We start from the raw sequence: 15,097 nt of genomic DNA, 5'->3' as shown, positions 1-15,097 counted from the left end.
CATTCGATATTCCCGGTACAGTGGATATGGTGATAGGCAGCGACGCCTATCATGCGATGTTACGCAATGGCAAACGTACCATTTTAGTTCCCTCCAAGTCACGCGGTGACAGAGGAGGACGCATCGCGATGATGAATACAGCTTTCGGCTGGATATTGGGCGGCTCTCTAGAAGTGCCCACAGTTTCAAGCGATTCTCGGAATTGCCATCACACAACGGGTCGTGATCCGTTATCTTGTTTTGGCGCGAGACGTCCAGTCAAGACAGTTACGCGTCCCCTGGACGAATCGCGTATTTACGCGGAACGAAGATTCCGCTTGCCGAAGCGCAATGTACCCGCGCCCTTTAACCCTCACATCTTTCGACCTTCCCAACCCAGCTCCCATAACTCCTGGCCAGTTCCTAGTTGGCGCACCACTAGTTGCGCAACAGCAGGAGGATCTGGTCGATCAACCCGGAGCGAGGGTGCTACCACACCAGCACATGCAGCAGCGGCCCCTGGCAGACAGGGGCACAGGAGTAGGTCCTACTACTCCTCCATCAGCAACACCAAGCGAGCAGTCCGGCGAGTAGCTCGACTGCCAGTCGAGCAGCACTCAGTGAATTTGTGCAACGGTGTGGCGAACGTTCATAACGTCCCACATTAAAGTTGGCGCGTTGTTTGTATCTGTGTTGTGGATTCAGTTTATGTGTTTTAACTTAAGTTTTTGAGTTGCTTTTCTTTTATGCTTCTCTTGTTGGTTTGATTGGTGCTTTGTAATAGAGCTATCAGGATAGATTGGGACATATAACGATTGAACAATATTGTTACCTAGCATTGGTGTTGGTTATTTGTTGGTGTTTTGGTTGTTTGTTTGTCTATTTTTTGTTTGTTTCTTGCCGGCTTAGTCAGCTGCTTATGTAGGATGGGAAATTGACGATGGACTAATGTTATTTTGTTTGCTGACTGGGTTATTTGTTGTGTTGTTTTTTGTTTTTTTGTTATTTTTTTGCTTATTTGCTTGGTTTTTGTATATTTCATTAGTCGCTTGTGCACCATTAATTCTTATTTGTTTTGGAATTCGATCCTCTGACTTCCAACGGGGGGAGTATGTTCCGACCAAGTCTTCATGGTCAGCTTTCGTGGCGTTACGACCAAAGGAGCCGTTTTGGAGGGAGATCGGCGCCGAGCGCGCGTCCCCGCCTCCTATTCGTTTTCCGCTTCGGTCGAGTGAACATCTCTGTTCGCTACCGAGTTTGTTCCCACCACCGAGTCCCGATCAGCTCAGCCTGGATCGGCAGACGATACTGGAAGTACAGCTTCAGTATACGTCCGGTGAGAAGTGAGGAAATCCTGGTCTTTCTTCGTCGAAGTCAGATCACGTAGTCACGTGAGGAGTGAGGTTATCATAACCTCTCGAACACGTGCGCGCTAATTTCACGACGGACTCCCCCCCCCCCTCTGCTTGATCTCTGTATATACATATATATATAAAATACAGTCACCATACAAACAGAATTACAACCTGTTTTTATTATTATACAATTTCCTCCCTTTTTCCACATCACGCATCCCACGCACATTACGAAGGAGAAAGGGACATAGCAGAGCAGCCGACATCAGCAGAGACCAGACCACCGACGACGAAGGAAGGCACCTTGAGGAAACCAGCCCCGCCCACGCTTACCACGAGCTTCTACAAAACCGACTTCCGGGGTGCTCTCGAGTTGAACATCCCTGGAGTCTGTACAAACACTTCTTTCAATAGTGCAATCGTTCGTATATGCCGTATTTACGATAGCTTAGATGATTGTCCTGACCTCTTTAGTGACTCTTTTAGTAATTTTAGGACAAAGGTGAAGAAAATAATATGTGGTTGATTTGCTTCTTCACCCTTATTGTCTTTCTTTTTCTTTTTTACTTTATCTGTTTCTTTTCTTTTTTTTTTAAATCGTGATGTTTTTGTAATTTTACTTTTTTATATCACCATGTGGTGCTCACTGTAAATGGAATATTATATTTTTATTTATGTTTATTATTATTTTCTGTCTCATTATACAACTTTATTTTTATATTTTATTCTGTATGTGTGCCTATTTAAATAAAATAAAATATTATTTTAAAATTTTTATCTGGTAACCTACGTTCATCATTATTTTCTTAATTTGAATATGATGTATGTGTGGAATCTTAATCTACTATCTTCCATTTGGGCCTCGCTGTGATTTTATTTTTTATTTCTATTTTATTTTACTTTTCCTTTTTCTTTCTCCTTATGTATATTTTTATTTATTTATTTATTTTACGGCCAAGAAAAAATTTACCATTTTACATAATGGAAATGGAGAAAGAAAAAAATATAAAATAAATTACAATGAAATATAAAAGAAAAATCAATAACTAGAATAATGCATACATGCATGCATACACCTACACATACGCTCAACTACATACACATTTGTGCACACACACGCATGCAATTATAAACAAACGCATATATACATGCACGTATAGGCATATGCATACATAAATATATACATGTACACATACATTCGTATATTACAAAATAAATTACATTATATTAAAAAAATATTTTAGGTACTATTTTTTTTGTTCATTGTAAATCTAAGAATAGGATTTGAGGATTTCATTTATTTGATTTTTACACCCTTGTTTATTTATTCTTGTTGTTTGGTTGACGCCGATTCGATTTTTTTTCAATTCAAAGGATTCGAAGTCCCCGGGGGCGCAGCCGCAGGGGGTTTGAAAAAAAAGTCAGGTAATTGGGTTTAAATTGGGTCCCACTCACAAAAAATAGCATTTCTTCATATAAAAGCATGATACAATTTTAATAGCATTTAAAACAATCGTAACAACAAAAAAATATATATTCATTAGTGTAAAACACAAGAAAGACTCATTAAAATAAGTGATTTTAACATTGAATCATTGAACAATCAATTTATGATCTTCGAAGTAATAAATTCCCCAGATCGATAAAATTTTATGATCCAGGTGTATTCCAAATAAATGTATGTAGCATTGATTGAGATAATGATTGGATATGTGCATCTGTCTTTAACCGTTACATATTCACATATCTGTGGTAGAGTATTTCAATATATGTACATAACAGTGTTGAAAATAAAATGCGTCACACCTTATTTTAATTGTAAATATCGGATATTACTTTTATTAGCTCTTCACATAATTTGGTATTTTTCTGAATCATAGCTTGTCTCAGTTTTGCACGATACATTAATTCCTCGTTGCACTTTGGCATTAATGCACTCACAACTTGTGGATGGCCTTTCAAAACAGCGGCGTCTAATGCACTTTCGCGTTTATAATCTCTATATTTGGCAAGTGTCTCGTCTTTACTTAACAGAAATTTAACTACTTCATCATGGCCATTGGCTGCTGCAATAACAAATGATTCCCTGTTTATAATAGCTCCTTTCTCAACAAGATACTTCACAGTTTTCTTATTGCCGTTTTGGACTGCCATATCAAGAGGTGTACGACTCCATGAATTGCCACTATTTAGATCAATATCTTTACAATGTGTACATATGTTTTCTATCGCTTTGCAATCATCCCGATTTGCTGCCAATAAATGCAATGGACTGTGTCTCATTTCACCATATATTGATTTTCCATAATAGTCCTCAATTATCTGAAGATATTTACTTGAATATTCCCAGATACACACCGCGTGCTCCTCAAAAGGACTGAGATTTAAAAAATCTAATGCAGTTCTCAATACCTTTTCTTCCTCATTTTTATTGCTTAAATTCAGTCGTGTCATTTTCTGGATGAGGCGATGTACATTTACTTGGCCGTTTTCCAGATTGATTAATGAGTGCTCGTCCAAGATTTCTGTTGCTTCTCTTATATTTTCAATATTCTTTTCTATTCTTGAAAACATTTTTTCAATTTTAATGTCTTCAGGTGACAGGTAGGCTATAATATAAAATATTTTCAAAGCAAGATCTCCGAAATAAGGATGCTTTTGTATTTGTTCCAGAGACAATTCCCAAGTTACACGTAAATTTTTATCATAAGAATGATCTTTTTGGTCGTGGTCCGATTCTATTAATAATTGTTGTTTTTCTCTGAATAAACGTAAGTATTCTGCAATCGTAAATTTTGTCATACCACTCCATTTGCCAGCATTTATATTTCTCCTCTGTATATAACCAACACTCTGCGTGAGAGCCAATGGCAGTCTCTCCAATACCTCAGTCAATTTCCTTACATCTTCTTGATTTTCCTGTTCTAAATTTTTATTCAAGTAATCAATTGCATCTTTTTCAGAAAACACTTCCAATGAAATCATTTCAAAGTCTTCACTCTGTCCTGCGTCCCAATTTTTTCGTCGGGATGTTACTAAGGTGTATATATTTTTACCTTTAACGTGTCCTTTGAAGATGAAATCTTTCACGACGTTGTAATCCTCAACATTGTCCAATATAATTAAAGATTTTCGTTCATCGTTATCTAAATAGCTATAGACATCCTGAACTATTTCGTGAATATCTCGTTCTCGCTTCTGTCGTTCCTTTTCATCTTTAGAATTTTCTTTTATAATTTCTATTTCTGTTTGTATAAGCAACGTCTTAGCCAAAGATATGAAAGATTTAACGATATTTTCTACTTTTTCAGATTTTATCATTACAGCATTATGATAAAATTTAGATTGACGCTCTGCATATTTCACTGCCAGTGAGGTTTTCCCAATTCCTCCAAGTCCAGTGATTGCGGCTGATTGAGCGATTGTTAAAGCTTTGTGTAAATTTTCAATTTCTTCCGTTCGTCCAGTGAATGATTCGACAGAACCAAATAGCCCAAATGTGATTTCTTTTGGATGGATCTCTGCAGTTTCTTTCGATGAGTTTATTTGTTTTAGTGCATCTTGAACATTACGAATTTCATCTTTCAAAGCTTCAATGGAATCCATTTTTTGTCTTGTTTTTTCATCATCCTGAAAACCATCAATCGTCTTGATGGTTTTCGATGTAGAATCGATAATAAGTTTGATGAATTAGAACGAAGGTATGCTAAGTTTAAAATTTTAGTTCTTATACTGCAAAAATTAAACCTGGAATAAAAAAGATTTAATTAACCTCTAATTGAACGTATACTTAATTTAAAAAATTTTATCTGGTCCTTACTTTTGAAGGCGGCACAGCGAAATCTGTCTTCTAGAGGAGTGGCAATGATGCGAGACAAATATCCACGGAAAATTAAACCTGGAATCAAAAAGAGCTACATGTGTAATTCATTCGAACCAATTTGGGACGTATCTGTTGAATATTTAAAACCTTGTTATTTTTGCGAAAATACAATATATTGAATCAAATAAACTTGTAATAATGTTATTTTATTACAATGGTGCTTTTTACAAATTAATTATTTATATTTCACATTGTATCTGCATTTGTACATACATATGTAGATAAAGATAAACCAATTGCTCTTAACTAAATATGGTTCTAAGCCAAATATTCTTTAATAGAAAAAAAAGATTTTTTTGTAACTTTTTTATAATATTTGTTGTTATCAATACTGTTGCATGGACGTAAAGAGGGGTTTCCAGGCCGAGACCATTTTGGCGTGAATGCGAGATCAGGTGTTCAGTGTTAGTAAGCCACCACAAAAACAAAGCTAATAAAAAAATAAAATATATATACATATATATATATATATATATATATATATATATATATATATATATATATATATATATATATATATATATATATATATATATATATATATATATATATATATATAGTCTTTACGTAACTCGCTTAAATTCTGAAAATCTTCTTCGTATCTCGGCCATACTTCATCTTATCTTACATAATCAAAGCTTATCTCTATACAACGGCTTCGAATTATATTCCATTCCATACAATGTACATATCATCTTACATTATTTTAAAACATTTCCTCTATCATCCTCAACAATGTTTCATCTTTCATTCCATACAATGTATCAACTTATATTCTTTTAAAGCATGCAACCAAATTCAAACACTATTCAACATATAGAGCATTTCCTAAAACATGAAAATACTGGAATAAACAACAAAAAATTAAACCTTTCAATCATCACAAATACAGTTATTACACATTTCAATACAGTTCAATTATTGCAAATCAATTTTTACACATTTCAATTATTACAATTATTACACATCAATCATCACAATTTAAAAACATAACTTAAAAGATAAAAACTTCTTCTAAATTAATTTTTACATCTCACAATTACATTTTCCACCAACACAATCTATGCACTATGCCGACCCGGTGGCAGTACGAGGTGACCGTCCGAAAAACCTCTCGTCGCCGAACAACTTTCCCGCTAGTACGTTACCACAAATGAAGTTAGCAAATATCGGTTCTGGCTAACTGATATATCCAATATATTTTTTCTTGATCCACGGTCTTATTTTCTTTTTCATTAAGGGATCATCAGTCTGGCTACAATCAAGCTTGAAAGTAAATAGAGCGTCCTTTTGTGTTGGAATTTTGACTGGTTTTCTTATTTCTTCTTGTGATTCAGCCATATCTTTTTCTTTCTCCTTTTCTTTATCTTCATCTTTACAATTCTTCGAATGACTATGAGATCCTTTACTAAATTAACCATCCGGTGGTTTACCTATATTTGAAGACGGTATGTCTCCGTAATCCAAAAGTCTTTTTCTGTGCAAAGCATCACTGCTCACACTTCCATCGGCAAAATACAAATTCGGAAGTTTGATTTTAAAGCAAAAACAGCATCTGCTCTAGATGTCCACCGCGTAATATTTATTCTTTTTAAATGTTGGTTATTCGAAATATTACTTAAAAAAAAATGTATTCCATTGTCGAGTCAATGATGGAAAAAAAACGGACTGAACAGGATTCCGCAGTATAGTTCCCAATTAAATTTAAGGTATAACTAGCATATGGTATAAAGGTGGCTGTATTACAATGATGTAATATTGTAGCCTGCAAAACTTTGTACATATTTTCCAGCCATATTTGCTGCGTTGTCACATGATTATCCCTACATTTAGAAATATCTATCAAAATAGTTTCTAAAAATTTTAATATAATCTGCTCTAAATATTCAGAGTGGTGTTTTTCAATATTTAAAAATCGGTAAAGTAGTCGTTAACTTCAATGCGTAGAAATTTCCGAAATATAATAATTTTTCGAAATATAATTATTATATAATTTTTATAATAATTTTTAATAACGATTTGGAGGCCCCTTTAATTTGGAGACCACAGATATGCGACAGATAATCCGCCACTGCCACAATCCGACACGTCCACGCCACACTATCATTGATTTAGGCAAACTCGAATCTCGAATTTGCTATCTATTATAAATACATACAATGTTATGTACAAATGTATGCACATGTAGATAGTGCCGATAGATAAAGTTTTATAATTCTATTCGGCATGGTATACGGTAAAATTTTGGAGCGTGGCAAATTTCGAAAGAAAAATATTACTCAACTTTGAGACTTACCTCAGTATAATGCTCGGAGTCTAACTTGCTCGAATTTAACCTCGAAGGCGACGGATGTTGGCTGGCAGATGATACAATCAATATTACTGAAATAGTTAATATGTAAATTTGAATTTATATTGAATGTTAATTGAATTTTTTAAGTAAGTAATACCTCTAATATGCTAGATTTACCTCAAATTAATATATTGGGCAATAACTATTGGCAAGGTATTGACTTTGAATGATGTTGATGGAGACAACACCTGAAATAATATTATATTTTTCATAGAATATAATCCATAATCAAAATATTGATGTAAATATGTACGTATGTTAAAAATATATATTTCTTCATACTTGAGACTGTATTTTCACAAGGCAAAGGCTGCTGGCTGATATGCAAAGTAACAGCAATGCAGTGAAAATCGCTAAAACATTCAAAACAATTAAAATTGGAATTACATGCTTCAATGGAATACGTTTAGTAAATAAGTAATGTTAAATAATAATAACTTTTTATTCCAGACGATAGGGAGAATAGTCCCCATCGTCCATTTAAATAATATAAAACAAACTTTGAATGACGAAACAAACAAACAAAATAGTTTATTTGACAATGAAAAATGCGCCTGTGTAGTGTCAGTGAATAGGTGTATAGAATGCTGTCACACTGCATTTAATAATAATTAAGGCGATCAGAAGAATGTAGGAAATATTGCCTGACCGATTAGCGAAGTGAAACTTTAAATAAAAACCTTGTAAAAACGCTTCTGCGTAAACATGAAGTATGAGTATGTGTATGTGAATAGGGGGTAACCGACGCGATAAAGAGGATAAGATTATGTTTGAAATACGATACGAATACGAATACCTTGAACATATGCATTGGTAATATTGAAATAAAAATCAAGGAAATTGGTTTTACCATTTCATTCATATCCATAATTTATTTTTGAAGATATGGACACTAATATTAATTTAATTGAATGAATTAAAAAAAACAATCTCGACCATTTAACTACTTTTGATTCTTAGGCAAGGGCTGCTAGGTGTTCTCGTGATTGTCAATGAAATACATTTAGTAGTCGGGACGCGTAGCCAGGATTTTGCCAAGGGAAGGGGGGGGGGGTTGTCGAGAAAATTTTCATAATTTATATTTAATCAATATAAAATTACAGCATGTAGGAATGCCTAATAAAAATATGCTATTAACAAAATACGAATAAAGTAAACAATAAATACTTTCTTTACGTCTTATTGTAAAGGTATCTAGTATTTTTTAATCATTCTGAGTATTTTCATCTCAATGAATATTTAATATTTAGTATTTTTAATATTTAATATTTTTATTTACCCGATTTTTGAACATCGTATTTCTTAAATATGTTTTAAGTAGACATAGTGTGGAAAAGATTCGTTGTTATTAGAATTTTGCAGCAATATGCAAATGTTCGGGAATATTAAAGGATTGCAATTGCAGCTAGTGCGTTTTTTCGGTGGACTCCAGTTATAGCGCAAAATCCACAAAATATGTATGTTAGTTGTAAATTTCCCCAAAAGTTTTTATTTGATTTTTTTAATAAACTTGATGGCTAAGTGCTTTTTTATCAGAAAGCATACATCGGAATGTATGTTTTTATGTCCTAAATATCCGTCTTGGATTTGGGATAAAAAATAAACCAAACAAAAATAATTCGATAGAATCAATATATTATACTATATTTAGCATCAATTAAAATGGTGGAAAAAGCCTGTCTGCTTCACTAAAGGGAACCAAACATTCAAACCCCCCCCCCCCTTGGCCACTGGTCAGGACTTCAGAAATAATACCTAAAATTTCAATAAATATAAATATAATATAAAAAAAAGGATTTAAATCAAATGTACATACTCGTATATGTATGTATGTATTTGCTAATTTTAATGGTCAGATTACTGTATTATTATTGTAGACTTTACTTGTACTAATGCTGTTGTATGTACATATGTAGATGATGACACTTATTAGTTAATAGCGTTCAAAAATATGTTAAGAAATAATATAAATTTGTAACTCTCACTACATTGTTTTTTAAAAATGTAAATACATTTTATATAATTTAATTTAAAATGATAATAAAAATAAAAAGAAACACTTACGATTTAAAACGGTAAAACTTTCATATACTCAAAAAGTTGGCATTTGTGTAATAAAGTATTTTATAAATTGAATTTTACAGAGGTGCTTTATTATTAACGATAGGTACGTGTAAGCAACTTCGAAAGTAAAAAGGGAATATCGAGTTGAAGTTGTTGTAAATGTATTCACTTATCATTTCTTTTTTTGATAAGATTATAGTTATCTACATTAGCAGCACACAAATTTATCTGCAAACAACTTATATAAAATACATATATCATACTTCTAAAGTATGTGCAGTTTGAGATCAATTTCCACGAATATGATTTCAAAAATATTACTTCAAAATATATATAATAAACATTGTATCTGTTTATTTATTATAATTTTGATGAATGAAAAAATGTGTGTGTGTGATAAATTTAATTATATTACATTATGTATATATGTATGTATATACATATGTACATACAGACATATGGTATTGCAGATATCTTTAAGTATGTTGAACTGTTGACCGACAACTCGCATTGGTAATTAATTTCAATAGTGAAGTATTGACCGGCAACTCACCACAATTACATTTTGATTTTTAATCGTTAACCCTCCCTCACCGAAGTGGGGTATGCAAGTGCCCCAATTTTTACGTTTTTCGTAATAACTACATATGTGGTTTTCAAAGCTAAGCACTCTATATTTCTTGTATGCCCAGAATTAACTACAAAAAAATTATTTTAATAGATTTTGTATGATTTAGAAAAGGGGTACATCGTAAAAAAATACATTTATACATTTCTACTATTCCAAACTATGATTTTAAGGCGGTAGCGATAAGTCATGTTTTTTACCGTTCGCTTGCATATTCTTATTGATCGATGAAACAATGCGAGAGAAAGAGTTTCGTCGCTTTTGGCGCGTGACTATTAAGTCATGCAGTCGCCTGTTGGCCTTATTTATGTGCGTTTGCATATTGATGAGAACATCGTTATTTTTTAATACAAAAATAGTCAAAAACATGCTAATGGACAAAAACTTTTTAATGTTGATGTATAAAATGACTAATAAGCTGTTGCTGCTTTACATTAATTTAAAATTATGACTTAAGGTTCGAATGGTTGGCAACCGCTGTCCCAATGTTCATGTACATAACAAAAAAAACTCGGATGTGATCAACCCATGAATCTATGCATATATTTGAACACCGTTGGTCCTATCGAATTGGAACTTGTAAAAATAAAAAATATTTACAGCTAAATATAATCTTAGATCTTTTTGTATTTCTTTATATATAAATAATAAAACGAATATTATATGTAATAAAACATTATTCAATCTTCAATAAAGTTACACATAAATCATCACAATTAAAGTTACACATAAATCATCACAATTACAATTTAAAAATATTTCAAGCTATACAAAACAGAAAGGTATCACAATTACAATTTAAAATTATTACCAGCAATACAAAACATTAAAATCAATATCTTTACAATGACAAGTTAAATCTTTACATCGGAAACAATCACATTTTAAAACATTACTAGAATTAGCAATAAAACATTAAAATCAATACCTTTACATTGACAGAAGCTAAATCTTTACATCGGAAACAATCACATTTTAAAACATTACTAGAATTACATTTTAACACAATTATCTTATATTCTTCTAAGCATGTAACCAAATTAAAACATTATTCAATATACAAAGCACTTCCCAAAAAATACTAGAATAAGCAATAAAACATTACACCTTTCAATCATCAAATTACAAGTAAGGCTTAACTAAAACCCCTCCAGGTGTTTCACTTATTCTCTAATTCACTAACGCACACTTCACTTCCATCGGTACAACTTAAATACTATCCAATGCCTGCGGCGATTCTCCGTGACCGTCCGACGAACCCGCCGTCGCCCCACAGATTTCCTGCTAGTAATTTACCATAAATGAAGTCAACACATATTGGTTCTGGCTCACTGATACATCCAATAAGTCTTTTCTCAATCCTCGGTCCTATTTTCTTTTCCATTGAAGTAACATCAATCCGACTACAACCGAGCTTGAAAGTGAATACAGTGTCCTTTGGTGTTGAAATTTTGACTGGGTCTCTTATTCCTTCTTGTGATTTAGCCATATCTTTCTCTTTGTCTTTATGTTTCTCCTTTTCTTTATTCTCATCTTCAGAATTCTTCAAATGACTATAATCCTTAGATCCTTTTCCAAATTGATCATCGGGTGGTTCATCTGTATTTGGAGACGGTATGTCTCCGTAATCCAAAAGTCTTTTTCTGTGCAAACCATCACTGTTCACACTTACATCGGCCAGGTTCACACCTCCATCAGCCATGTTCGCATCGTCCTCTTCATTATTGGAAACAATGAGTTCTGCTTGAGCAGACATCTCTCGTGAAGCCCGTTGCTGCAAAGGTCTTTTGTGACATTTAAATTGTCTTTTACATGCCTGATGCCACACTTCCTTACGATCCCTCATCTCTTGCTCTTTTTTTCTCCTCGGCAGACTCCGTTCTAAGTTAACCTCCATCAAAACACACGGTTTATTAACAAATTTCACTTTGTTGCCGTCAATGCACATAAGAACGGATTCTGTGATGGGGCTACCCAACAGGGCGGCACCCGGTCTAGTTTTAGTCATATCTTTTTCACCCGTGTCCACACCGTCCTCTTGTGTTGGAATACTGACTGGTTCTCTTATTTCTTCTTGTGATTTAGTCAAATCTTTTTCATCCGTGTCTACACTTGAATCGGAGTCAATGGGCTCTGCTTGAGCAAGCATCTCTCGTTCTCCAAACACGAGCTCTTCATCATCCCACTTGAACTCTTCTATCAGCTTCTGCTTCAAGATAGTCCATGATCTAATTATCCATTCTGAATCCAGGAACATTCTCGCTGTTCCTACGCAATATACTCTCCCGTAGACCATTTGCTGCAGGGGCGTCCAGTGGAAGAACTTCGCAAATTCGAAGAACTTCGCATGTGCTCAATCCACTGGCTGATTGGCACACCGCCGATCTCCTTAAGCCATGGCGCGTAAGTCTCGAATTCGTCTCTATCGAAATATGGCACTTCGTCTTCCTCTTCCTCATCATCCTCGTTGTCATCATCTTCATCTAAGTCCGCGAACCTTTGCATCTCCACGACAGTTAGCCGACGTACAACTGACGCTGCTAATGGCGTTGTCGTCTTCCTCGTCTTGGATATCATCATCGTGGTGTGGCGTGTTCGCTGTCGTGACGTCACCCACGTCATCGGCTTCGTCTTTATGCTCGTACGCGTTCTAGCTGTCATCGCGCGTCCTTAACCTCAACTGTCACAATTCCGCGTCGTCATCTGACCGCTCCTGGCTGTCACTGGAATGTCTTCGGGCATCCCGGACGAGGCCCCAAATATAGGATCCGGATGTGAAGGATTCCAAGCGAAACGCGCAGATTAAGTCAGAACTATTTATTATAACATATCTTCCGGCCTGTTCTCCAACAAGTGACCATAACAACACGCATCCGGTCTCTCCCATGCATACCACACACATACTTTATCCCTAGCAGTTTGACCAACCACACATACGGCTCGGCTCGTTTAAAAATCATTCCTACATGTATGTATACCTCAGTGAGTGATTCAACGTAGACTGAATGTTGCACTCCTCATGGCTATCAATATCACTGACTAAATTTTAGTAGTTGGGCAGGTTTTATATAGCATAGATAAGTACAATCTGAGTCTAATATTAAGATTAAATTCAATATAATAATGATATACACTATGAAAATGAATACATATGCAGGGCCGGCTCAAAGGGGTATCAAACTAGGTACATGCCTAAGGGCGCCATAGTCAACGGGCGCCCCAGATAAACCCTAGGGCGCAGGTAAACCCCAATGCGCCCTCCTGGGCAATTACAAACAATGCAGCATTTTTATTACACAAGTGCATGTTTTCATATCCTGGTGCTCGGGATCCCGGGATTGGAAGCCTTAATATGTATATACATATGTACATATGGGTATAATACATAAATATTTAAATTAAAACTGGTTATTTTAACATAGTTTTTATTTCAACTACATGTCTTATATAATATTTGTATCATCTTTTGTTTCATTAACATTATTTTTATATTAAATTATTATGACATGGCTTTATTTAACTTGATAATGATGTATATGGATTCTAATAAAACTTTGCTAACAGAAATATTTGCGATGACAATATTTATTTGCAAAATCTTCGATTTACTGGCGAAAGTGATAAAAGGTGTGTTGTAAAATGGTATTTGTTTACTTAATTACCATAAGTAATCAATCGAAATTCATTTCTAACATTATATAATAGTGTGTTGATTAGTCGTGTTTTCCAATAGTTGAGAGAAGAAAAAGGAAACGTTTAATTGAAACTTGAGTTTCTTACATTATGTTGTTCCATGGTACAGTCAGTATGCGACCATTCTGGCGCTTTATATCTGAATGCCAATGTTGCTCCCATTTATTTGTGCTCGGATCATAATGATCAACATTGGACAAAATAGTTTGTCCATCGTGACCCCCTAAAACAGAAACAAAAATTAACAAATTTTATGTGAGCTCCGAAAAAAATAAATTTAACAAATATGTAGATACATATGTAAATAACCACCGATTAAAATAGTATTGTGATTAGAGACAGTAGCTCCGATGCACATTCGAGCAGATGGCATGTTTGATATTATGTTCCACGTGTCAGTAGAGGAATCATATCGTTCGAAATCATCGTGAATTATATTACTTGATGACATTTTTCCAATGCAACCTCCAAAGGCGAACAAGTTTTGACCGAAAGCCACCAACTATTAATTCGTACAATAATAATTTGATTATGTAATATAACGTACTGTATTATAATATAATATTTTGTTTATAATATTACTTCGACATAGTTTCTTTGTTTGTTCATCGGTTTGCACGGGATCTGGAAAAGACTTCGATAATGGTTTGATGTAGTTTATTGAAATGTAAAATCTGCACGTGGTGGTTCAGCGGAGCGTACGAGAACACAACTTCTACGTACGCCGTCTTTTCGCTGACTACTCGACCGTAGCGTTCTTCCGCTTGGGTCCACACTACTGCCAACTCGTCAATAATGCCAATCGACAATCAGTTAATAAGACTGTTTGCCATACGTCATTATAAAAGTCGGAACATAGTCCCACATAGGAAAACTGTTGAACAATACAGTTATTCTACAGAGTTACAGCAATACTGACGAGTCGTTTACAATAACTCATAGCTCTTAAGATAATTAAATAGAGGGTGAATAATGAAACCTTTGCCTCATCCAGTGTGAGGATAAAATCAATTTATTGGTTCAGTAATATTTCAACTTATAGGTATACCTCTGGTGAATGTTATTTCTATTTACATTAAAATTTTTGAAATCTCCTTTGAAGCTGTGAATAAGCATTACAAGATAAGTTTACTTTAAAGAAG

The 15,097-nt window shown here is 34.2% G+C and overlaps 2 protein-coding genes across 3 annotated transcripts in view; one reads left to right on the top strand and one right to left on the bottom strand.

The window, feature by feature from the left end:
* LOC143919699 (uncharacterized) overlaps nucleotides 1-15,097 on the top strand; it is a 492,686-nt gene that overhangs the window by 70,081 nt on the left and 407,508 nt on the right. The gene's annotated exons all lie outside the window — the stretch shown is intronic.
* On the bottom strand, nucleotides 2,614-13,303 carry LOC143919712 (uncharacterized). Of its 2 annotated transcripts, none has more exons than XM_077442170.1 (6): nucleotides 9,635-9,850; nucleotides 7,853-7,923; nucleotides 7,688-7,758; nucleotides 7,514-7,599; nucleotides 5,155-5,232; nucleotides 2,614-5,081 (listed from the first exon to the last, which is right to left on the bottom strand). In XM_077442170.1, exon 6 carries the CDS (start codon nucleotides 4,938-4,940, stop codon nucleotides 3,147-3,149), a length of 1,794 nt encoding a protein of 597 aa, XP_077298296.1. In that variant the 5' UTR covers nucleotides 4,941-5,081; nucleotides 5,155-5,232; nucleotides 7,514-7,599; nucleotides 7,688-7,758; nucleotides 7,853-7,923; nucleotides 9,635-9,850; the 3' UTR covers nucleotides 2,614-3,146. The 2 variants fall into 2 exon arrangements, with proteins under 2 accessions (XP_077298296.1, XP_077298297.1); XM_077442171.1 differs by lacking the exon at nucleotides 9,635-9,850 and adding an exon at nucleotides 13,241-13,303 and having other exon boundaries at nucleotides 2,620-5,081.

This window comes from Arctopsyche grandis, chromosome 12, assembly GCF_051622035.1.
Source record: "Arctopsyche grandis isolate Sample6627 chromosome 12, ASM5162203v2, whole genome shotgun sequence".
Lineage (NCBI taxonomy): Eukaryota > Metazoa > Arthropoda > Insecta > Trichoptera > Hydropsychidae > Arctopsyche > Arctopsyche grandis.
The sequence above is the reverse complement of the archived record's forward strand: the minus strand, read 5'-3'. Positions and strand labels throughout refer to the sequence as shown.